Source organism: Scleropages formosus, chromosome 5 (genome assembly GCF_900964775.1).
Source record: "Scleropages formosus chromosome 5, fSclFor1.1, whole genome shotgun sequence".
In the NCBI taxonomy this organism is placed as follows: domain Eukaryota; kingdom Metazoa; phylum Chordata; class Actinopteri; order Osteoglossiformes; family Osteoglossidae; genus Scleropages; species Scleropages formosus.
In genome coordinates this window covers 28,932,026-28,958,577 of record NC_041810.1, presented here as the reverse complement: position 1 = coordinate 28,958,577, position 26,552 = coordinate 28,932,026, and the positions used below count along the sequence as shown (strand labels likewise).

The following is a 26,552-nucleotide window of genomic DNA, read 5'->3' as shown; positions in this document are numbered from 1 at the left end:
AACACATTTACATCAATTCATTCAGCAGACGCTTTTCTCCCAAGCGACGCACATCTCGGCAAAAGTACAATTTGTGCATTACGTTGAGAGAAGGAGACGTAGCTGCAGACATGCGATTCTCAAGTAAACCTAGTTTGTTTCTTTCCACTTGGTGCACCGAAGTTCATCGCTCGAGTAGGTGTATAAGACACAGGATAGATGAATCCTGATAACCTTCCTACACTTTATTGATTTACACATTTGAAGTTCAATGATGAAATACCTTAAATACCTTACTGCTGGAGAGAAGAGTTCCAGACATAAGACTCTCAATAACGCTTTCAGCGCCTGCCGCGAAGGCCCATCTCCCCACGTAGATGTTCTTACCTGAGGCCGACAGGCTCCCTTACAGCAAACTTAATTTCATTGCCCAGCATCTGGCTGATCTGTTGGGGAGGAAGGAACATTTTCAGGACAAGCACATGAGAAAGAGCAGAAATATCGGGTCAACCAGCGTTAGAAACCGCAGACCCCTACCGCGTCTTCTTATTATTATTTTTATTTTTTTTTAAGTGAACAGCACCAAATCACAGCACCTGCTGTATTTTTCCCACCATTGAAACATCAGACAGCATTGGTACCGCTGAACGGTTTCGGCAAAACACACGTACGCTCATTTACTGTTCAGTGTCCACCTGTTTTTAATCGTAAATGGGCCATAAAACACAGGGCGCGGAAAGAATCGTATCTTTAAATTAGACCAAGTCAATTTTTATCAGACATTTTTCCACAGATGGAGATGAACGGGGTCAAGAGCTCAATCAAAACGTACCACGTATTAATAAGGAGCTATATTTAGCCTGAAAACCTGACTAGAGAGCAAACAAGTGGCACATCATAGCCCTCCCCTTACCTAGTCTCCCTCGTAATTTTTTTTTTTTTTTAACCCAGAAATCAATTTACTGCCTCATCTGTCTAGTACGAACGCACTGTTGAGTGCGCAGTGGGGCTCGAGCAGCTGTTAACAGTGCACACGGCTCTTTGTCACGCCACTGAGGGAAGGGACGAGCGAGCGGCTCGGCGGTACAGAGACTCTCGCCGTGGCCTAAATTATTTCTGAGAACATCACGTATTTACATGCATTCATTTAAATGACACTTGTCTCCAAACTGGTTTACAAAGTTGAGCTGTTGAAAAATGGACCCATTCATAAAGCTGTGTGATTTTTAGTGAAGCGACTCGGGGCGTTACCTTGATCAACGGTACTGCGGCAAAGGGTGGGATTCAAACCTGGTCCTTTGAGTGTAAGGGGGCAGCTCTAACCACTACTCCATTTGCAGCCCTACACATCTGAAGGTTGGTATGACTGCAACTGGGAGCTGAGGGTGTACTATGATACAGGGCCACGGTGATGATTCTGATGGACTGCCGATACCCGTGAGATCCACGATGATGATGATGAAAGTGAACCTATTTAAGTCTGGGGTGCACATAGTGATGATGTTGATGTTGTATCTGAGAAGCTCAATGTAACAGACAGTGAATACTGGAGATCCACAGTGATGATGGTGGTGGTGAAGTACTGTTTTTTTTTTTTTTTTTAAAAAAAAAAGTCCATCCTGGTGCTGATGGTAAAAAATCGACCTGGAAAAACAAGGAAGTGCTACGGTGATAATGTTTTACTGGTTTTATCTGGGAGATCCAATGTGATGGAGATGGAAGTGAACAGTGAACGCAGGGAGTCCATGGTGATGATGATGATGGTGGAAATGGACCTACCTAAACCTGGGAAGCTCATAGTGAGGACGGTGTTGAGTCGGTTGCATTACATGATAGAGAAGGAAGTAAGCAGTGTGGTTCAGCTCCCCAGGAGACATAGTTGCAGAAACATGCAGAGTGAAAAGAAGGAAAACCCAGTGATCAGATGGGGAGGGACTGCTACCGCTGGGTACCTTTGAGGATCCATGCAGACGTGAGGGATAACAGTACAGAACAACCGTCGGAGTGAGGAAAAAAGAGATCTGGGGGTTTAGAAAAGGGAAGGAACTACAGATTTACCCGAGCATCAGCTCACCATGATGTACTCATTGTGAACATCACAAATGACTTTGGATAAAAGCCTCCGCTGAGCAAAAGAAACGCTTAACAGCAGCGGATTTACTCTCAACTACTTGAACCTTGATGTACCGATCTAGTGTGAATCCAAAACACCAGATGGTAAAACACCGCTCAAGCTGTTCCCAACAATCAATTAAAAAATGACTAAGCCACAATCCTTAGACATGAAATCCTTAGTCATCCTTAGACGATATTTACTAAACCCCCTGACACAAGAGCATTTCAAAATTAAATCTTAGGCAACAGTAGATACTATTTCAGAAACTTAGGCAGGGAAAATATAGTTGAGTGTTTGGTTGTTTTTAAAGATTTGTTTCCAAATGGCTGGAAATTAATTTCAAGCTCCACTTGGGGGGGGGGGGTTTAAAAAAAAAAAAAAAAAAAACACAAGATGTTCAAATGTCATGGTAGGTTAAAGTAAAGCAAATGAACATGTACGTATCACTGAGGACCTCACATGGTCCTCTCGCACCGAGGCAGTGGTGAAGAAAGCTCACCAGTGCCTCTTCTTCCTATGAGCCACCACATCCAAAAATCATTCTACACCTGCACCGTGGAGAGCATCCCGACTGGCCGCATCGCCGCCCGGTACGAGAACAGCGCAGCCCTCAACCGTAAAGCTCTGCAGAGAGTGGCGCCGACAGCCCGGCACATTGTCGGAGGTGAGCTTCCCTCCCTCCGGGACATCTACACCCGGCGGCGTGCGAGAAAAGCACGGAGCGTCATCGGAGACCCCAGCCATCCGAGCCGCGGACCGCTCTCGCTGCCGCCATCAGGCAGACGGTATCGCGGCATCAAACCCCACAACAGCAGGCTGCAGGACAGCTTCTTCTTACAGGCCATCAGACTGTTGAACCCTAACAACTAATAACGGCACCGCACGCACTACTCGCTCTACCGCCCATGCAGTGCGCCTACCATTCACCGCCAACACTGGATATTGTATATTTTATTACGTGGATATATTGTACACACTATACAGGCATTTATTGTCTATATTAAATATTTTTTGCGGTCTGTACATCTCTAACTTATGCCGAACAGCTGCGGAGAACGCACCTAAAATTTTCACCACCTGTACGCTTGTTACGGTGAGCGACAAAGCGATTTGATTTGTTGAAGGTTCCTTCGTCAGTGTCGTATACCTGAGGAGGGATCTCAAGCGACCTTTCGCCTCCAGCGACACGACATCAGCGGAGTCATTAGCATGAAAAGCTTTGCTACCATGATCAGTTATCAATAACCGCTTATCGCGATCTGAAGCCTATTCCCGAAGCATATGCCGCGTGAAAGCGTACACCCAGGAAGGGATTCCAGGCCATTCATGCATATGCACACTACATGCAATTTACAATCAACAATTCACCTGAAACACATCTTCGCACCGTGGGAGGAAACCCATGCGAACGCAAGGAGAACATGCTAATCCCGCACAGACCGAGTGGGCTTAAAACCCATTTCTGAATCTACCGCTAAGGGGTGGGCTGCGGAGCACCAGTCCTACCTGCTGTGCCACCACGTTTTGACATGCTGTATTTCCTCATCAATCTGCATTCTTGGGAAATTATACGTTCCAGGCTGGAGTGGATTCAGATTCAACCAAGAGAGCAGGCTTTGGACATCGCCACACCTCCAGATGTCTCGGGCACGGGTCGATCGGTCGGGCCCCGTAACTCTGAGCGGAGAATGTGACGGAGAAACAGCCCGAGTTCTATGGCAGATAACGGCAGCGCCCCCTGTTGAGAGCAGACGGGCAGAGCAGCGACATGGGGACGCCGGGATTGATTTCAGACAGCTTACCAGCGCTCCACAAACAGGCACCTTAACGACGAGGACGGCAACCAATTAATTTTTACACCAAGCGGCAGCACAAATGTAGAAGCTATCCATTAAAATGTTTTTCCCTCCAGAAAATGGTGGGAAAATGTCAACAACTGAAACGGAATAATTGATTTGTGGCTTAATTAGCAGGGAGTACTTTGTAAACATCCGCACACGATGACGCACAGCGCTCACAGGTGGTCTTCTCAAGGTATCCCTTCGCCTGATCTTGCATTTGCGTCAATCGGGTTCTCCTTTTCCCTAACAAACGCCATCAATAGCATTTTAAGAGCATTCCTCTTACCACGTTGAAGTAGATCGCATTAACAACCACTTAATTTCCCAGGGTTACCTGCTGGCGTTTGCTTAGTCAACACCAACTGCCCATCGGTAAGCAGGCGTCGTGAAGGAAGAGCGTCACATCTATATATCTCTTCCAGCAGAGGCATTTTAATGCATGCTGGAGTGTAATGTTCATATTTTTTTTTAAAATTAAGCCCTTTTGTGTCAATTGTATCAGCCGTGAAATGGGATGTTGCGGCTGGGGCGCGTACCAGTTTTGGGTGCCCAATCCAACCCACGGGCATCTGGGGCGATGCTTCGTACGGCCGCTGCCAGGACATCTGGGTGTTCTACCAAAGCTGAGAAGAGGGTACCATGTCACTGGAGGGGCTGGGATCCCAAGTGGTTTCAGCAGCAGTAACTGTGGGATGGCCAAATCACTTAAGGACTATTTTGCGTAGGAGGGTGGAGAACAGAAGGTAATGGGAGCCTAATGGAACTAAAGGGAAGATAACGGGGTTTCCGAAGCAGCGGGAGACTACGGATTGCTGTCGAACGGGACAAGGCCCACCCCACCGCACAGATGCCTTTATGTATTTTATCTTAGCGGGAGTGACGGGGGGGGAACCCTCACTCCTTACCTTTCCATGATATAGCTCTACAGCAGGTTAATGTAGATGCTTGACCACTAGGAGGCCTTTCTTCAAACCATCGCACTGCTCAGTGGGGTCGCAATAAAGCGACTCCACTAAAATCCACAAAAACAAAACTGTTCCGCTCTCGATTTTTCCTGCCGGTTGCTGGACGAGGGCCTGCGTTTTCACAGGAACATCGATTCAGCAGGAATGCCTTAGTCATTGGCAGCAGTCTGGTGGGGTTTGAGGAAACAGCACTGTAGGAAGAGGACGATTACACATGGCTCTGCTCTGGGGAGAGTAAACACGAGCGCTCCACGTGCGCGATGCGGCCAGGAACCGTCCACCGAGGAACAAGAGCTCGGAGGCGCAAATCAAAACAGGCGTTCTGAGAAACGGGCGCACGTCTGCAGGTTGCCAACAGCAGCCGCACGTAAACAAAGGATTACCGGTCCCGCAGAAATCCCGCTTTAATTTTCTTGGCATTAGCATTCTGTTAATTCTCTAAACCCTTGGCCCCCATAACTCCGCCCACATCCTAGGAGACGTAAGGCTGGACTACTGCCAAAATTTGCGACCGCCAGATCAGGCCAACGAACCACTCAGCAGCACCATCCCCCCTGCAAGTCAAACAAGCCAACGGTACTCTACTGTGGTTCCTGAGCCTTTGTGTTCACATTACTAGAGGACTGTGATTTACAACAGATACTATTGGTGAAATACCCCACTCCACACTGAGAAAAGCCTTCCCACACGTGAAATCCTCAACAAAAACCAACATAAGTGGAAACCCAAGGCCCTGGAGAAGACTCTGGTCTTCTCTGCCCTCCTCAGAGAACACAGCAGTCATTTCCCTGCCCTGCACAGGAAGAGTGTGACGGTAAGCAGAGCAGGAAAAGCCGAAGGGGTGTGCGAGCTCACGGGGGGCAGCTTCCGTCGATTGTTTACAGGACCATCCGTCATGCCAGCCGTGTCAGCCACTCTTCCCCCTCGGGGAGCACAAAATAAATAAATAGATAAAAATACAGCACCGCTCTCACATGGAGCTGATTTAACAGAAAACAACAGGAAAAAACAACAAAAGGAGAAGACGTATTGACCGCTCCCATGCGGTAAAGTACGTTAACTGCTTTGTTGTTCCAAGGGTTAAATTGTAGTTGGCTTTGAGACGATTCCCTGCCGAGCTCCCAACAAGAGGCACAACACAGGCAGGATAAACTGACAGTGTAATGGGGGTCCACAGAGGTCATCAGCACTGTTACACAGCATCTCAGAGCATGTCTCAAAGAGTCGGCCAGATCTGGGCAATCTCCAAACACACACTAAAACGAAAAAGCTGTGGATTTTGTCTAGACTTCAGCTCATTTCCTGTTACACCACTTCTTTGTATTATGAACAGTCAAGTTATGAATTTTTGAAGATAAACAACAAACCAGAAAATGTTTTTAAACTTAATTGTATTTTCTTCACTTGCCAAGATTCTGAAAAACTGCTTGCTTCAGAGCAAAAGTAACGTGTATTTATGCACCCAGCCAACAGATGTCAGTAAAGAGCACCTGAATGGAAGAGGATCGCGATTACCACCGTAACTCATCTGCGCTATGTACCATTTATAACTCAGTGAACAAAACGATGAGGAACTTTGCTACTTTTAATGGGATTAAGCGGTTAACAATCAACACTGAACAGGAGTTTGTGGAGTCATTGTATTTGTAACTGGTCTACAATGGAGACTCCCAGATTTTTAAGGACACCTTCTCCTATTTGGTATCTTTCTCAAGAATGTAGGTACGCCCAGCTACCTGTAACCCAGATGGAATGGCCTGCCGCTGAAGTATGCAGTGGAAGCCATGCTGTATGAACCTGGTGAAGATCAATTGTGCCACCAGCAAAGCAGCCCCAGATCATGACACTGCTTCCTCCATGCTAGACAATGGGAACCACACAAGCACAACTCATGCACTTACCTTTCCGTGCCTTACAAAAATTCAACAGACTCAATTATTTCAAATTTGCCCTCTTTAAGTCCATAAGACTAACTTCCACTCCAAATGTCCGGTTTCTGTTTTTTTTTTTTTTTTTTTTGGCCCAGGCAGGTCTTGTTTTAAGTACTCAATGTATTCAAAATTTTGACTGTCTATAATCAGTTCTCCTTCTGAAGTGCTGCTTTATGATGGATGGCAAACCAAGATCCATGCTGGCAAAAGGTAACGTCAACACCATGCTCAAACTAAGCTGAAAAAATACAATGTGGGGGGAAAAAAAAACCCTTACATAAACCTGGGCAAGTACATCTCGGCTATAATCCAACCTGCAAAAATAAGAATATCCAATGAGGGCTGAGCCAGTTCAGGGTCGAGTTCAGTACAAACCTCCTGCAGTTCCAGGAACAGGTCTCCTCCAGACTTCTGCCTCCTGCCCAGGACGCAGACCATGAGGAACCATTGATTGGGCATTGTGCAGGAAAGGACCAAAAGATGAGCGCGGCAATGCCGTTCCAGCCGGCTGAAGCAGCTATTTTAAGGAAGCTGCTAACTACACATTAGCACTGAAAAGCCTTGCAGTCAATGGAGGCCCAGGGCAGAGACATAGCTCTCTGGTCAAGAAGAATCCCCTTTCCCCAAGGCTGGGTGCCTTTCCACAGACTGATGGTAACCAAGCGCTAGCACTAGAAGAAGTTCAGGTTCGAATGGAAAGCGTTGTGTGTTTACTGACCTTCGACCGATGCACCTCGCCGTCATCATCTTCGCCCCCAACACCCAGTATCTTACGGGTCTTCAATCGACTAACCAAGTCGGTCTGACTGTGCTTCTTCATGAGAGGGGGGTGAGGTTTGGCAGCCATGATGGAGGAAGGGGGGGGGGGCAAGGGAAGGGTGACGATGTTCAGGCCTTTTGATGTCTATAGAAGAAAAAAAAAAAAAAAAAGAAAGAAGACAAGCTGAATGAAAAAGGCTTAAGAGAAAGTACTGGCATCCTTTAAGAGAATGGGAAGTGCACTATCACACTCAAAACCCCTCTAATGAGTTGCAGAGGGCCGAAGCGCTTGCGTTTGATGGAATTAAATACGACCTCCCACACAGCCATCTCCTCCTCGGACTCTCTGCATCTCTCCGCCCAACTCTAAATACTAATGCATCTCTATTAACCCTAGCATCCGATGTTCTCAAGACTTCAGAGCTGTTAAACTATTCAGCAACTACAGTCCTGCAAAAACCTCCACTGCAAAGGAACTCAGGTCTGTTTACTGTGTAACAAACATCTGGGGGCTTCTTGCTTCCAAAATACCACCTCCCCTATGCCGCGAAGTATAAAATTCAGAACGCTTTGGGCTGAAATTCTAAAAGATGAATCTAAGTAGTCGGGCTCTGTAAACAACCAAGACCTGGAAGCGATAATCACAGCGACCGGCTAGATGGCTAACTAATCTCAGAGACTAATGTCTTTCCCCGCACAGAGCCCTGTGTACCAAATTGTGTAAACGACGGTGTAAACACAACTGTCGGTTCTCTTCAAAAGGTTCGGGATTCAATGTCGAAATCGATGACTGTCAACGGTGCAGGGGATGCGGTCCTGTTTGATGTAGAGCCCCAAGCCTCCTGCTAACATCGAGCATCCATCGTGTGGATGTCCCCTATCCCGCAGAGTCGCCAAAGGGATTAAGGATGAAACGGAACTCAGCTGGGTGCCCGTGTAAGACGCATACAAAGGGGTTCGTGCTTAACCACTACACTCAAGAGCTCGCTACAGTCTGAATGGAGTCTCAGATGTTTTTTTAAAAAAAAAAAATAAAAAAAAAAAGTCAATGATTCAATTTACAAATAAAGGAAAGACCAGCTGCTGGGTGATATTTACGTACTCTTCTGTTCTACAGGATGAGTCACCCGAAAATCCATTTTAGCTCCTCTGGCAAAGCGAGAGAAAAAAGTTTGTCAGAAAACATCCCACCCGTCGACACTGTTTACCAATAGATAGTGCACTAAACTACTAATTAGGCCAGAAGACCCATCACAGCACTATAACACATTTATACTGGAAAATAGGCGATATTTGGCATTTAAGAACAACCTGTGCTGCATGTGCGATCCACAGAAAAGACCATTATTTGATGACGAAGAACTCTGAACCGGTGCGTAGGTCCAGGCTGCAGATTACCCGGAAAGGGGCGCGACCCTTTTAATTACTTTTCTTCCAGTTAATGAATAGACAGTCAGCAAGTGGCTCAGATGAGCGGGATAATTGACACACTCCATCACAAGGACTCATATTTCTATGGCTTTGGGAGACCCTGGTAAAAGGTCTTTATAAACCTTATTAAACCAAACACTGCATTTGGAGCTTGTCTGACATCAAGACCAGTGTGAGAACAGAATATTCATACAATAATCAAACCGGTGAACTCAATAATGTTGGTAATTTATCTAGCACATTTCTGTAAAGCATCTTAAACTTCAGGTTTGTATACTAAGCTACTTACAATTATTCACTCATGCATGCAGTTAGGTACATTTTATCCTTGTTAAATTTATTTTTATAAAGTGCCCTTCTCAAAACGGCAGAATAGAATGAAAAAATAAATTAGAAGAGAAAATCAAAACTGACCACAATAATAGAAAAATCTCAGTGGGTCCAAGTACCGATGGCTGCCCGCCCCTCCTGACCATTACAGTGTTACATGGGACCAGTAAAGCGAGTGTCTATAAAAATTAAATAACCAAAAACTCAGAGTAATGACCTTCAAAAGTTCTACACTGGAAGTGAGGCTTGAAACCCAGACCCTTTAAAAAACAAGGCCACCGCTGTAATCACTGCATTACCTCCTGCCCCATAAAACATGACTCTCCCTATAAGCAAACGGAAAGTCAGGACGCTTATCACTACACTAAGGAGGAAGACGTATCCATTACCGTAATACGAGTTAAGGGTCGCGGCACCATTTAACCAGCAAGGCTGTAGCCATATGAGACTGAGCTGAACTGGTCACGGTCATGCATGCTAATTCAAGGTATGGAAATTCCACGACGACACCCAACACGCCGACATCCCGCTTCATAATCAGGTCAGAAGGAGCAGTAACTGGGAAAGAAGTAAGGCAGAAATGACAGTTCGTCTGACAGTAATCCAGGATTTACACAGATATGGCGGCGTGATGAAATAACGTGCTTCTCAAATACCAGAACGCTGCATTTAAACGGAAAACAAGTTATGAAAAAGGGCAGGCAGTCTGAAATTGCAGAGCCCACACACCTTGCATTTCAATTTATCTATTTAAAGGCCCGTGAACCTCCGACAGAGATAAAGGAGAACGAGTGCTCGCTGTCAGAGGCGACAGGCTATCGGCGCATGTCGAGTAGGACTTTGAGCGCTGATACGAATGCCATCGTGGGTTTCCTCTCCGCCGCTTAGCCGCAGGACGCTATGGGAAGCTGATGGACGTGATGGGAGGCTGCCGGGCGACAGGGAGGCTAGATAAGTGAGGAGACGGGACGGAGCCAGCACCCCCACCCCATCAGTCTGAAACGGTGGGTTCCAAATATAGAGACAGTTTTCAGTGGATGAGCAAAAGGCTGGTGGGAGGTTTGATAAACTCCACGGCATACCAGGCCCCGTTTTCAGACCATGATGCAACAGCAAGCGGCGTTTAGCAGACGGAAAAAAACTACAGATGAACAGCGCAGTGCGCGTTCTTATTCCTCCCGTGCTGTGACATCACCACCTGGTGACGTTTTAACAAACCCGGTGAATCGCAAAAGCTGAGCTTTTTGCTGGTGTCTCATCACACCATCGTTGCTTTAATCTGAATTCCGATTGATAAATATTTCAACCGTAAGATATATCATTAGGGCGGCACGGTGCCATACTGGCTTGGACTGTTGTCTCGCAGCACCTGGGTTGTTTCGGTGTAGATTTGAGTCCAGCTCAGCCTGTGCAGATGTTGCACGTTCGCCTCGTTTCTGTGCGGGTTTCCTCCGGGCGCTCCAGTTTCCTCCCACAGTCCAAAGACGTGCAGTACAGGTGAACTGATGGTGTTGAATCGTGTGAAAGAAAAAGTGAGTGTGTGTAACTGTGGCTACCCTACAATGGACCGGCAACCTGGCCAGGATGTAGGCCCCCCGTGCTTTGCCCGGTGATTCTCGGATAGGCTCTGGCCCCCCGCGACCCTAACCTGGACAAGCAGTTAGAGAAAGTCAGTGGGTGTGACGTATCGCTTAAAGAACTCAAATTCATCAATACCGCAAAAACAGCAGAGACGGTGCGTGTTGTGTACTCAGGGGCACCTGAAACAGCGGTACTCTGAAAGTTGCCAAATGTGTGAAATATTTACTGTGACAACCAACCACAGAAACCATGGCAAAAATGCCTGACAGCGGTATCGCGGTTTGCAAAGTGTGAAAAACACGGAAGTCCCGTCTAAGTGGAGTGTAAAGGGGAGTAAATTTTGCACACTTTTGCGCACATCCGTTACACCGTCGCTTTGGTGCTACCTGGTGCATATCTTCTTCAGCAGGAAGCCAAATGTTCCTCGTCTACTGTGATGCTGAGGCGGTTGCCTAGCAACACCCAATGGTACAACTCTCTCCATTCTTTTAAGGACCGATGCTTAAATTATGTGCAAATTCTATTTGAATGTGACCATCTCAGCTCCTATTGGAGCTGAACGTTCAGATTGTGTTCCACAGTCATTCCAGTGCCCCCTCTCACTACTTTGTGGTACGTGTTTTAGTGCGATTTCCTTCAGGACAAATTAAGTTTTCGCCCATCTACATCTGTCTATAAACTGAATTTTAAAACTCTTGATTTAATTGCACAAAAAAAAAAAAAAAAAAAAAAAAAAAAAAAAAAAAAAAAAAAAACTTCCTTGCAAATCAAATAACAGTTCTGCTTTTGTAAACCTCATTTTCACATTCAAAATGCAATTTCTCACCACTTTCTTGATTCATCTCTCCACAGCCTTTCTGAGACCGGAGACAAACCGTTAAGTACCAAGCAGTAAAGATTACACGGACCGCACTGCGCGACCCAAGACCCTCACAATGACGCATGTTTCTCTCTAGTGACTGTACTATACTGCGAATTAAGAAGAAACAGGAATCCCCTTATTTATTCCATTACGACTGGTACTGGATGCATTGTGGTCTGCGGGGGGTTCATCTCCGCTTTATGGTGTACCATAGAAACGAGCGAATCGATTTCCAAAAATAGGAATACGAATTAATAAAACGGAGAAGAAAAACAGCTTGCGCGGGGAGGAGAGTGATGCTGGAGTTCGTGCAGTAAGCAACAAATAAATTCAATCGCACCACAGGGACCCGACACGGTTCGCCGGAGATTCGGCATACGGAGGGAGCACGACTTCTACGGCGGAAACGACGCGATGAAGACGTTTAATTACATTTTCACGACCTCCTCTTGCACGTCCGTGTTTGAGATATTCCTGCGTCATGCGACTTCTCTGCAAAAAAGGTCATGGCTTTCTCTGTGTGTGTTGGGGGGTGGGGGGGGGGAGTCTTGCGCATACATGAAAACACCCGGCGATCAGACAGCAAACAAGAGAACTAATCATACATGCATCCCTTTTATGAATCTCCCCTCTTAACCAAGGTGCTAAGCAAGTATTTCCAGTGCCCCGGGTCCAAGCGCACCCTCAGCCTCCAATTCCGGTGCTGCTAACGGCGTGCGTTTAGTCTGCTGCGCACTTTGGTCTCCAGCTAACGAAGTTATTCCCCCACGCAAATGCTTGGCCTAAAATGATTACAGTGGAGGAGGGTGGGGAAGCCTCGGGGATGTCAGGGCTCCGTTTCCCAGCAGCCCCAGCCTCCCCCTTCCTATCCCCACAAGCAGCAACACTTATCCTGCGAAGAGTGCTCACAACAGGAACTGAGCTGACAGCATTTGCAATGCAAAGTGTGGAATCAAATTTTTAATTGCATCAGCGGCACAGTGCGTTCTAAAGGCATCATACCGAAGACCACAAGTTGGCTATTATTTTATCTCACCCCTGCGAGGGGGGGTCGTTTATGCCCACACGGAGCCCCAACGGGGCTACCTGCTCCCCACCCCTTCCACAATGAGCCATTACTACCCATAGCCTCAGGTCGGGAGCAGATAGGCTCGGCCCCTGCCGAAACAAAGTGGTCCCCCACCCGGATGTATGGTCCATTCACAATGAACCACTGCCGGTCCCTCACATTAACATAAACCGCCGCCCATTTCAGAGCGCTGCGGTGTGACAAAGGTGGGAAATGTTCTCTCCGGAGCAGCAGGGATGACAGTTAAACATTTGCTTATTTTTCTGAGAGCCCACAGAGTATTTTAACCCCGAGAAACCAGAGCGACCGACGTCTCGGTCCAGCGTTGACAGTTTGCGCATTTTCTTGGCCCCTCAACCCCGAGTAAACAACCTGACAGTAATATATAGTAATTGGAAACTTCCTCTTACATCTTAACAGCAACTTATTGGATTTATGCAAACCGAAGGATCCCTGTGCGCCAATAGCCTGGCTTAACACCAACAAGGGCACGGCAACCACGAGAAATACTAGCCCGAACGCGGTCAATGCTGAACGCCCCCAAACCCCATTTTTCTTATCCCGAGCTGGCAGCTGGATTTCCACAAAGCGGCAGAGGATTTGAAGCACGTTCTGAGGAGGTGTAGCAGATTTAATTCAACATTTTGCTGGTGCCCTTAAAGTGGGAATTCAGACTGTGGGGTTTTGCACAGGAAGCACCGATGCGTCGATGGCGTTGCTGCACGACGCGAAAATTAACGACTTGTGACCTGTTCTCGCGCTACCTTCAGTACAGTGCGTCATGCGCTTCTGATCGAAGGGAATTAATAGCTTGCACACGAGTGGTAGATTAGTTTAAATTGAAAAAAAGAAAAAAAAAAAAAAACCATCCTCGTGCAGCCGTGCTGGGCTTCATCCTACAGAATGTGAGGCATTCGTGAGCGGTGTGAACAGGCTTGTATTTATACTTTCGGATAAAAAGGTAACCCGGGAGCCTTTGCCAAATGCTTCTGCGGAGGAAGGCTGCAGATTTCAGGGTCTGTCACATCGACTTAGCCGAAGCGAGAGGCAATTAGAGAGGCCCGGGCCGCCGACACGGGGAGGACGGCGGCCGCCTCGGCCCCGATGCGCAACCGCGCAAAAGCCGCCGGCCGCCGTGAGCCACGCAAGCCTCATTAGCAAGAAGCCAGCGTGACCAGTGCCTTTATACGAATTCGGTACGTGAGCGACTCTTGATGTGCGACAAAATGGTGTGAATGGAGTATAAGGAGGCTTCGCAACTCAGCAACCTGAGCAATAGGCCTCCGCAGCATGTAAACAAGTAGCTTTTTAACCAGTCATACACATAACAAAAGCAATTGGGCAAACAAGAGCAGGCATGATGCTGGAGAAATGTTCCAAGGATGAAGCAACCTACCTGGAAAAACTACTCCAACTGGCTCCGGCCCAAACTGTTTAATAGAACTTGGCACACCGGCATGCAAGGTTCAGTTGGAGGTGCCGGCCGCACGTCTCCAGGGTAAACCGGCCACTAAACCAAGCTAGTTCGAGTAAAGCCTGTGGAACCTGCAGCCGGAACGCCGTGACTGACTGCATCATACAACCCGAGAGGCCGAAAACACTGCCGGGAGCGAAAGTCTGCTTCGGTGAAAATGAGAGGAGGAGGACTTTGAAACAGGATTTGGGCATGCACGTGGGGGATCTCCACATAGAACAGCTCAGAACCATGGAGACAGGCTGCGTACACGCAAACACGTACATATATGCATAAACACAGGCTCACAGTCAACAACCAAGAACTGGAAACACGGTAGATTACGCTGCTGGAACAACTCCACCAACTCTGACTTTGACACAGAGCCCTGCCACCTTCTTCTCCGCCCCCGCAGCCGCCCACCTCTACCCCTCACCGCCTCCCGCCACCTCTACGCAGAGGCATCACTATAGCGCCCACGTTATTCCTAACAACAATCTCCGAGCTTCCTCGGATAAACCTCGGGCTTGCCTCACACATTACAACACCTCTTCCCTCTACTTCCTTCTACACCCGACAACTCTTTAAACAAGCCCCGAATCGTTAAGGTCATCATTAGCAAAACTGTCATTTTCCCTTGAACCCCTTTTTCCTTCCTAATTCTGGTAAAGGCAGGGAGGGAAATAAATGAATAAAAGAAGCATCCGCTTTCGACAGACCAAGACTTAAATCAGCCCCGAAGACATGACGAATGAGCGTCAGAGGCAAACCGGTGATGACGTTAACGCCTTGTCAAATTTCAGCACGGCTTCAGAGCAGAACGTGCCAGTCTAAAGGAATTAAATATGTTTGCAAAGGTTAAATAAAAGGTGCCCATAACTGCGAGAGCACTGGAGTATTAAACTATTTCGTGAACTTCCTTTAAAGGCGTGCTGCAGCCGACGCGAGACAGCGGAGAACAAAAAGCTGTTGTTTTTCAGGCTGTTTCGTCAGTTCGGCTCCTGCTGCCCCCTCAGCGGACGGTCCTCTAAGATCTTATCCTCAGACGTGTCTCTCCGACTCGCTGACAGCTTTACTTAAGAGTCCCCTGGCTGGTGGATCACAGCCAGCCCAACCTAGGGCCCTGGGAGGGGGGGGGGGGAGTCCTGTTCTAGAAGTCCACTGCAGATTTGTCCGTATCATCTAACCCCCTTGCCCAAATGCACGGACACAAGCAATCAATAAATCTTTATTAGTGAGACAGCTGGTGCTTTTTCTCCAGGGCAACATAAGATGTTGGGCTTGTATCCTGAGCTACATTAATGTTTCACCCATTTATACAGCTGAGTAATTGTTACCCTATCAGTTCAGGGTAAAATAACTTGATCAAGGACTGTAGGATGAGAGCTCTAACCACCACACCACCTTCTTTATCCTGAAATCCGCCATTTAGAAAACAAGAAAACCCTTGTGATTATGGGAAAACCTTGGGAATTATAGGACAAGGCAGTCAGTCCCACTTTGCAATTGTGCTATGGTCTCTCTCGACAGTAAACTGCCATTCCTTGACTGCCTCTTTTGAATAATCTTTCAACCTAGGAAGTCTCCGATTACGAGTGTATGTCAGAGCCTCGCTAAATAGTCGCAAAAAGGTAGAGCACGAGGGTCCTCTCGTGGGTTAACCTGGACGGGCGTTCACGTACGCAGCTATTCATTTAGGCGAAGGCTTGTTTTAGTGGAGAAAGGGAAAGTTTACACAGGACAGTGGTTAAGACTGGCAGCAGCAGGCACACATCTGCAAATCCCAGAGCAGGTGCCATTTACTGTCCTCTTCCAGCCAAAATAAGCAGCAGTTCTCCAGCATGAGGCACATTTCTGATAGTCTCCCAAGAGAAGAGAAATTCCAGGCTCCAGCAGCCATGTCTCTCCCCAACTCACAATTCAGGATGACAGGGTTGACAATCCTATCAGATGGGAGAAAATGCCACCATCTTTCATCGCATATCATGGTGACAACTGGCAGCTGATCATGAGAGCCTCAAAGGAGGTTGGTGTAAAAGAGCTTGAGGTTGCTGGGGAAGGGTATGGAGCCCACAGGCAAGTCTTGCTCAGTTCTGCTACGTCTCTTGAACTCATAGAGAGCGCAACCATCCTTCAGACACAACTAGGGGGCACCTCCTTCGCGGTACCTCTCGTTCATCTCGTTGGCAATTTAGCATGCTAAAGTAGCGCAGAATATTCACAGGAAAAACAGGCAGGAACGCCGAGACGCATGTGCGCACGCACAAGCACAAACGCACGCACATATTCGGCGTGCCACCCTCGCTCGCTACAGCACAGAAACCCTGAGCCAATTTAAAATGCTTTTAATTCCAGTTTCACAAAGCGGCCGCCGACACATTAGAAACGATCCTCCCCCATAGCGTCGGCTAACTCGAGTTAAGAGCATGTCTCCGGCACCCAAGGGAAATCAGAGCATTGCAACATCAGAGGGAGCAGCTTGAAGCGACAAGGCCAGGATTGCGAAGAGGTGAAGTGGGTCACCGGGCTTGGCTCGCGCTTGAGAGACCCTGCGCTGTCCATTAGTTAGCAGGCGGCTATTTAGTCGGTATTTATGCCACCATTCTAAACAGTACTTGACTTCTAACCACCTGCCTGTGTGTCAACGCAGGCTGCACTGGTAGAATGTTTAGTGCGTTTCTTCACAACAGCACACATACAGTCTTGTGTCGAAGCAGATCTTGACTGATCCGGTGCAAAGCAGGATTCAGGAGCGGTCGATAAGAAGCTCAACACCGCTCAACATTCACAGACTAGGAGTTTGAGCAAGTAGTCACAGCAAGGGTGTGGTCAGCAACTGCTGTTACACATGACAGTTGAGTTGATCACCAAGCCCAAGCTATGAATGTCTTATCAATTCACGGCAGCGGTTGACTCCTCAGTGCAGATTCCTCCATATCAACAGCCACGAGATCCCACAATGCAACAAGCTGAATGTTAAAATATCATTTCGGATTCAGCGTGCCACAGCGACAGGTTAGGGGAAGTCACTTTCACAAATTTAGACTGGGGAAAAAAATAAATAAATAAATAAAATTATCCAACCTCTAAAATGGGCAGGATCAAAGAATGGGGGAAAACTGACACCAAACAGCCACTAAATGAGGCTATCAATTTCTGTCAAACTCCTTACAGCAACAAAAGATGAAAGGCTACTCTAATGCTTCCATTTACTCTTCAAATTATAACTAAGGGAGGCTAAGCTAAGAGGAGTTTTTTTTTTCTTCCAACAATCACGTCCTGCCCCCTTGGCTTCCCATTCATCCAAGGAGGCACTTCCTGGTTGCTAGGCAGTCCTCCCCGTTGCACGGCACCAACAGGAAGCCTTAATGAGGAAGCAAATCCATTATACTGAAGGTATTTGAAAGATCATCAACACTGAGTCACAGCAGGGGGTCTAATCACCTGTTAAAGGCCAGGTGCAGGTATGGAGGTTGCCACGCTATTGTATGAGCATAATGGAAGGCGAACAAAAGCCTAACCCAGTGCCGGACTTTGAGAGGAGACTTTTAACCAATGGCCAAACTCACAACAGTCATTAGGAATTCTACAGCCCCAAAGAGCAAGGTCGCTGAACTCAATCGAAAAGAAAAACACAAATCTGAATCTTCAGTAATTAACCAAACAAACAATAATGTACTCGCCTTTCCATGGCACAAGTTACTGGATGCAGCATGTTGCCGGAGGATCCAACACGTTCCTACTTTGTTTATGACAGAAACTATACCAAGGTACATGCAAGGTGTAATCATCACATTTGCCTCCTTTCACTGCTGGCACAAAATCCATTTAATTTCAATCGCACTTCTTAAAGCGACTTATGAGTAATTACAAAATATTCTCAATTAAACTACAATTATACCCCTACAGTTTAATACATCCTGCCTCTGTGCCTCAAGGCTCCCTTTGCAGTGCATTCAGGATGCTGTTCTGCTTGTTATCACTCATTATTTCCCTTTGCTCTCCTGAGAAAAGTCACTGGAGGGTAGAGAGGAGAAGAGGGGGGGAAAAAAAAAAAAAAAAATCAAAGTGACTCAATGCCAAGTCTCTGGCATGTAAAGCTAATGGGGCAATGGGATGTAAATAAAGAGGGAGGTGGCATGCTAAAGGACTGGCATTTGGGAATTATCTGTACAAGGTCCCCCTGGAGATTGTTCAACTCATCACATGTGTGACTATATCTGAGGATCTGAGGTCACAGGACATACCAGGCTTCTGGAATCTTCCACTTCAGCTCACATTTGCCTTGTTTACTCTAACAAAACTTGGTCAGACCAACCCCAGGAAAACCCAATTAAACCCGCGTTTGATCGAATATGTTCTTTCCCAAATGGACACAGGCAGTAAAGAATAAATCATGACTGAGGAGCACAAGAAGAACAAAGAAACACTGGCTCACCCTGACAGCTGGGCCAGGGAACATAAAGACGACAAGCGATCTAGGTTAACCCGACACGGACAAGGGGAGAAAAAGAAAAAAGGAAAATGACCGCTAAGCCAGATGCAGTTAAGAAAGAAGTCAGGTCCCAAAATATACATATGGACTAGATGAATAATAAAGTGAAAATAAAATCAGGATGACTCTCAAACACCAGAAACATTTGCTTCTGCGCAACTGTTAACGATGACACAGAATCTGAAAATGGAAAGCTTGCTTTACACTATCCTATAATGCCTCTTCCAAACTGCCCATTTGTAGGTGCTCAGATATGGCCACTGCACCGTTTTCATTTGAACAGTGTCCACAAAAATCCACTGGTAGCTTGATCATAATACAGACTCCTGGTACACCTCGATAAGCTCACATACTGTGGGTCTTCATAAATAATAAAAGCAGAGATTCTTTCTACAGGGTCTGCATGTCTTGAGTTTCGGCTTTCGCCGTTTGTGTCACTTTTTCCTCCCTACAGTAGTTTGTACATTCGTATATATTTGAGAGCACATTTGCCTTATGAACATAAATTGCTCACTTGAGATCATTTGCTTTTATCCAGTGTTTTCCATTACATTATCCTATCCTCAGTTACAGCAGACAGGAATCCATGGGGTCTTCAGAGATGTCATGCACCTAATGTTCATTTACCTTCATATGACTGACTCCTGATTAGTGCTTTATAGGGTTATACAACATTATACAGAGTTTATGAGAAAGCAAAACTTTAACCAAGCTTTCCCACAAAACACTAAAATTCCTAAATTGAAGTCTCATCTCAAAAAGGACCAGTCTATGATGCATAATAAAACGTAACTGGGCTGAATTCTTGACATTCCTTGTGAAACACTATGACATGCAGTTCTGAAAACGGCATATTCTGGAAAACGAGCTAGAACAAGGCGTGCTGCTTGGGCGAGACACGGAGAAAGAAGAATCTTGGCTTCAGAAGAAGAAACCTCTCAAGACTCAAAGGCATAGTTTCAAAGGATGCAGGAGCCCACCAGTAAAAATAAATTTTAAACAGCCTTTCTTTTTCATGTTAGCACTTAAAAACCTTACTTTAAACTAGCAAATATGACTCACTCCTTTCATCTGTGGAACATCACTGGATGCTAATACATTTTTTGACAAGTAAACAAAATAAGACCAATAAAAAAAACTATAGTAATATACATTTATCAAGACATTTTCTGACTGATTGTACACTTTCAGATATCTAATGAAAACACCCAGGTGCCTTCAGATATCTGGAATCCAAACTTCTGATGAAATGGACTTTTTTCTTTTTTTTCTTTTTTAATCCAACAGGCTGTAAATCTGGGGGCTGACTGTTAGTTGGGGATGAAGGGAATTCTGGTCCAGCCCTTTGTCTCAAACTGCTGCTCAGTTATATGCCACTCCCCCCCACCGCATCCCACCTTGGGGTAGGCTTCGTTGCCATTTTACTACCATCAGCATCTGCGGTGTTTACGTAACAACTGCAGCGCAACTGCCTGGCCGCTGGGGACCCAATTCCACCTCCCTTCAGCAACGGCGAACAATCAGGACTCCCCCGCTCTACAGCGCTCTGAATTATTAAAATGTGTCTGGCGCTGAAATGTGTTGCACGGATCTCATTACGCTCCCTCGGGGCTAATTAGGAGAAGACCGAGGAAGAGCAGCTTTGCTGGAATCAGCCCAACGGTGTGGCATCGAGCTCGGAAATGCGGCGTAACTTCCGGTCGCCCACAGACAACCCTACATCCAACACCATTGTTCTGACACGGGCTGTCGGTGTAGCGCGTGTTCTGAAAGCACGTAATTGGGCTGCACTCGGAGAACTCGCACTCTGCTGCACTTGAAGCTGTGGGAAAAAAAAAAAAAATCATTTGAAGCCTTATTGTGAAAGGGCTGCCACTGCTGCTCCCTAACGGCAAGGCGCAGAGGGCAATACAGCGTAGCGCAATGTAATGGTCCCGTTAGATACCGGATGGGATAGGCATTCCAACTCTTTCACAGTGGGGCCTTCTCCAGTCTTCTGTTTTCTAAACAACTGTCCTACAGGGTAGCAGGGAACACAAAGTGATGATCTAATCCTCATCAGAAACCCATCACTGCGGCACGATGGCCTCCGCCCCCACACCAAGATTACAAGGAGCTGGCAGATTGTGTCTCAAAACGGACTTGCCATTACACACCTAAGTGGCTCACTTACACTGTCAGCAGTGCAGAGAGAAGGTTTACTTTTGCTCTTCCTGGGGGATATGCTCCAAGAGGCCTCCAATTTTCCCCAGAACTGCTCAGCAGAAAGCATTAATCATCTCTGCAAGTACATGCACACACCTGGGAAGACAACTTCTCAACACATCAAAAAGTCCTAGAGGCTCATTCAATAACTAACTGGTGGTCTGGAGAGAACTGTGACAGACCTAAGAGTTACTAAGGCTCCGGATCTACCTTACGCCTTTTCGCTCTTATTTTTAGAATGCGGAACAGCTGGAAAATTCATTGATTTCTGCCTCTCAGGGGGACCATGATGGTGACTCAATTAATATTGCAGTGCTATGAAAAGTCCTTTCTACCATTTCTATATGAAGGGACAGATTAAGACAATACGGCTGCTCTTATTGACGGTATTTTAGATCCATAATGGGCTAACGTGACTTTAGAAACATTGAATGTATTACTAGTGAAGTCTTTTTTGATGCTTAAAAAGAATTTGAAACAGAAATCCTTCATCCCCTGCAGGTAACTGTAGAAAAGTAGAGGCCATCCTCAAGAAACAGGTCTAACCCCCAAAGGAAGGAATACCAATCCATCAAGGTTAATTCCTTCAGTAGTTCTACAACTTATGTCATAAAGTTAATGGAAATACAGTAAACAGGACACAAAACCTTGGTGGATTTCCAGCCATCAGATTAACTTTTACAGTTATCCTGCAAATATGGAGGCTCCAAATCCAAAGACTTCACACATCCGGCTTCAGACCTGAGAGTTAATTTTTTGGTTAAAATGTCATGACTACCTAACTATATTCTGCCCTCAAATTTTATCTGAACATTAGTAAGTTCCTCTGCATACATCTTTATGATTCCATGTGCAGTGAAAAAAGAAATATAGGACAAAGAAATCATTCAACATAGTCATTCTGGTAGAGTTATGGCTACAAGTCATCAAGAATGTCCTATGTCCCCCTTTACCGGTAGGTTTTACCAATCAGATATTCGAGCTGAACCTTTGACTTTCTTACAGAAACGATGGTTGTGCCAAGTGTCTTCTCATACATTGTAAAAGATAGTATCGGGTTGAAGTGATATTGTTATTCAGGAGGAAAATATTAAGTGGATTCTAATGACGACTTGAAGTTGAACAGAGAGCACTTTTCATATGACCGTCAACCAGCAGATTCACAGAACTTGATCAGATGACCTGTGATTTGTTATGGAGTGAGGATGAGAGGATCACTTTTCAGTGACACCCACTGAAGTGGCAGAGTAGCTGGAGATGGGAAAGTAATGACTGTTGTGGAGGTTAAAAACCCCCACTCTTCCACTCAATACAGTGAGAGACATCCTTCATATACCTACATCAGCTAGTATTCCAACAATGTCACAAATTCATACAAGCATCACTGAATTTAAAAAGTATGCTTATAAGGTCAATGGAATTGCATTCCTCATAATTGTTAACCATCTGAACCTCGTCTTTGGGTACTATAGGCATTTACAACTGCATTTTTAATACTTACTGCTGACATGAACATCTGTGCTAAAAGTAATGGGGCCATGTCAAATTATAGAAGGTATATCCTTTCAGGCCTTGACATCCTTTTACTTGAGTACAACAAACCGTAAACAGGCACATAAATAATGGTGTTTTGCGTCACTAGAAGGTAATTACGGGCTCCATCTTGACTGCTGGGTCAGGAAGTCGGGCATAAACAGTACATTCCTCTGGGTAGATCTCAGTCCTTGCTCAGTCCTCTAACATTCATGCTCACAAGAGGTCACGGCTCCAGCTTCTACAGTGCATCGCTCACCATTCAGCAGCTGTTGGCTACACATTGTTAGCCGTTACTGAGAAGACAATAGAGACAGTATCTAGACAATATCTCCGGTCCAGGAAGCTGTAAAACACACAGGGTGGGAAATGGGGAGAGCTGCAACAGGTGGACGGAGCAGTGATGTATGTCCATTGTTAAGCACACACAGGGTTGGGAGTGGAAGTTCAAAACCAGACCTACTCATAACTAGAATGGATTATCATAAGTAACACTGTTAAACAGTTATTACATGACTATACAACAAAAAAAAACCTACTGTCAAATAGACCAATGTTTACCACTAAATGTGGTACAGTGTGGGGGGCAGCGAACACATTTTTACAAATCCACTTCAAAGAGCCCTGGACAGATATTTCGATGCCCAAGCTGGCACGGTTGTCAAAAGCCACATATACTAGTAGGGCTCCAAGATGCCAGCCACTGAGGAAATCCCAAGGGAGAGTGCACCACAGCCTTGGCTTCCTGTAGGGCCAGGATTGCTGTGGGAGGAAAAGATGACTAAGTAGACTAAACTTGGATGAGCAGGGTAAGGGGGAACCAATGCTGAGGAATCACCACAAAAGGCAATGGACAACAGTATCAGATTTCCCATTGCATCCTCAGTGATCCGGCTCTCAAAACCACTCAACTCCCCAGTATTATGTCTATGCAATAGTCAGCCTGCATTCACTCACCATTCAGAAAGCAAGTTGTAATGCAAAATAATAAAGGAACTGAGAAATGGTACATTGGAGTCATGCCAAATTACTAAGATGTTTGTTTAATTAATGACAAAGCAAAAGAAAGATTTTTTTTGGAGTGGGCCAATAAAACCCATCAGAAAAGCTATGTTTTAGGTCAACCAAAATTCCTTCATACACCCAAAAAAAAAAATGCATTGATAAACTAGGCAGGAGTGTATTTGACAAACCTTCCTTCCTGGATAACAGATTACCAACACAAACAGATTACCGATCACATTCAGCAACAAGGACTAGTACATCAGGAAAGTTCAGATCTTTTAAAAATCCTTTATAAGAACATCCACCGAATGAGCAAATCAGCCTGATGAAACAGGAATGTTACGAGAATTCATTTCCACTGGGAGAAGGAATTCGAAGAGGGTAGACGATGCAAATCATAGAGTAGCAGTCCTTAACTGTAACCTAAACAGAAAGCCTTTGCCACAGAGCAACGATGTGAATGTCAGGACCCTGAAACGTAGGTGGGCGAGGCCACCAGGGATGTACTGCAATTACTATTAGACGGGCACTGTGACGCAGAAGCCGTCAGAGCTCACGCACTCTGTGCTCGTCCACACATGCGCAGCGAAACAAAATAAGAGCGAGCCACAAAGCCACCCATTCTCACAGGTCGCTCACACACACACACACACACACGCACACACACACACACACACACACCAAGAACCAAAAGCCCCTCTGGTGCCACACTTCCTGGTGATTCTTTTGTGATAAGTGCAATCTGTGCTCCTGCCACTTCAAGAAGCCCTATCCAGAAAACATCCTCTGGGGGGTCAGTGACTTCACATGGCACCATTAGCCAAATTACCGTCACAATAAACAGCACAGCTTGAGGGCTCACAGTACCAACGTCAACGGGTGACGGAGAGTTCCGAGATGACGGGAAGCCATGTCCGTTATCACGATAGAAATTAAGTCCTAATGCACACTCCTTGGGCTTCGATGCCTCAGTGGAGCAATACGACACGACACCACCTTTACGAACGTGCGCGACAACACGTTATTGTGATCGCAGTCTGCGGCAACACACAAAAAAAAAATTTTTAAAAAAATCGGTCATTTCAGGAAACCGACCTCCCTGTTTACAGCCAAAGTATACACCGGGGTACAGTTCAACGAGTGCAGAGAGGAACCCGTGACTTGAAAATACAGACAGGGCTTTTGTCATCATCTTGTGACGCCCCAGGTTTCTCCAACACCTCTAATCAAACACACAGAAGAACATAAAATAATGGAAATGTATAACGTAAACGAGAAGGAAGCTCGCGAACTGCAATACTCACTTAGATCAGTGTATTCTGGAACACGGGGGCCGTTCTTTCAGCGACTCCAGGCCACGGTCGCCGGCTCTCTGAAGACAGCGGTCGTCCCGTGGAGCGCGGTATGTCAGCTAGCGGTCGTCCGCTAAAAAGAGAGGACAACGGAGCGGGGAGTGGAGGAGAGGGGACAACAGAAGACGAAAGTTTCAGGGATCCTGCAGGTCGGAGAAAGGCAGCTGTGCTGCCTGGCAGTTCTCCGGCTCCCAATCTGGGAAGGATCAGAGTTCGCCAGCCTGGGTCTGAAAGGAGGCGGGGTCGCAAGTACATACAGAGGACTGGTATATCACCGGGGTGTCAGGGCGGGCGACCGCGAAGAGAAGCAGATCAGGAAACTGCTAAGCGCTGGAGCATTCTGCCACTGCTTCACCCTTTTCTTCACCTCGTGTCACATCGCATTCTGCTTGCCATCAGCTAACCCCGCTTCCATCCTGACTGTACATATCACATCTCGGAGCAAATCGGGACTTTACAGCAAACGCAACCACATTGCGTGGTCCCCAGACACGTCCCGTGCGCCCGAAAGCCGCCCTTTACAGCCTTTACATCCATAAATCAACACTGGGTATAGTGCTTTCCGGTGGATCCATTTCATCATTTTAATACAGGGATCTGTACGGCGCTGAATTTTATTCTCCCCTGTGTTGAACTTAAGGGGGGGGGGGAAACCATTAAAAAAGGCACTGGGATAAGCTGCGGATACAGATCGGATTCCTTGACGTTGCCACAAAACACCATTCGTTTGCAAACGCGCTCGAAAAGAAGCTTTCCGGTGAAAAATTCCCTCATTAACTCGGGCGTTTTAGTACGACGAAATTAATTATTCTTTAGCGGTGGAACGTGAAGAAATGAGAAATGTATATCAACTACCGCTGCAGGAAAACCTCCGGAAACGTGCGAGCGAGCAGAGCACGGCGAGATTCTTGAGCTTGTGTGGGATGCGGCCTTTCGTACGCATACCGGTTTGTTGCTGGAACGCTGTGCTGGAAACAACGGGCTGGTCTGAAGCCATTCCTTTTTCGCCTTCTTCAAAGTTAGAAGGCTGCAGCCTGACATGCCGAAATGCCAAAGATCTGAGGACCGCAGATGCTCTGGAGAAACCCAGCGCCCTTTGCCCTCGAGTCCTCTCGGCAGCTGCACCACACCCACCCTCGCATCCCTGACCTCTGCCCTCTTCCCATACCAGTGACATTACACCGGCTCGCAAGGTCGGCTCGCAGCGAATCGCAGCGCTCCCCAAACGCTGGGGAGCAGGGAATGAGCAAAAACCCCTTGTTGAAACGAGAAGAGATCGCGTCACGTCATCGGATAACTCGACTCAAGTCGAACGGCCTAGCGGAGAAGAGGTGTCGGCCTCTGTGTTTCCGCCCCCCTCTCAAGATCAGCAGGGTAAACGAAGACAAACGTGCGAATTGCAGAGCGCGAAGGCTTAGAGTTACACTTGGAAATCAGAGACGAGCCTTTGCGACTCCTGCGCTCACCTACCGTAGCGGCATCTTCCGTACAAACCCCGTCTCCTCGCCAACGCCCGCGATGCTCCCGCCAAGCCCTCGGATGTTTCTGTACGGATTTCAAGAACCTACAACGTGCAGCGAGAGGCCGACAGCCGCTAACGACATCGCAAAATTAAAGGAAACGCGCGGAGAGAATATTTGTCGAC

At 46.6% G+C, this 26,552-nt stretch overlaps 1 protein-coding gene across 1 annotated transcript in view; it reads right to left on the bottom strand.

The window, feature by feature from the left end:
• LOC108942387 (tumor protein p53-inducible protein 11-like) overlaps positions 1-26,552 on the bottom strand; it is a 39,651-nt gene that overhangs the window by 7,443 nt on the left and 5,656 nt on the right. Inside the window, exons 2-4 of the mRNA XM_029252177.1 lie at positions 24,860-24,980; positions 7,551-7,736; positions 367-425 (exon numbers count right to left, since the gene is read on the bottom strand). Of these exons, the coding sequence (XP_029108010.1) occupies positions 367-425; positions 7,551-7,679 (188 nt within the window). The 5' untranslated portion in view covers positions 7,680-7,736; positions 24,860-24,980. The remainder of the gene's footprint in view (positions 1-366; positions 426-7,550; positions 7,737-24,859; positions 24,981-26,552) is intronic.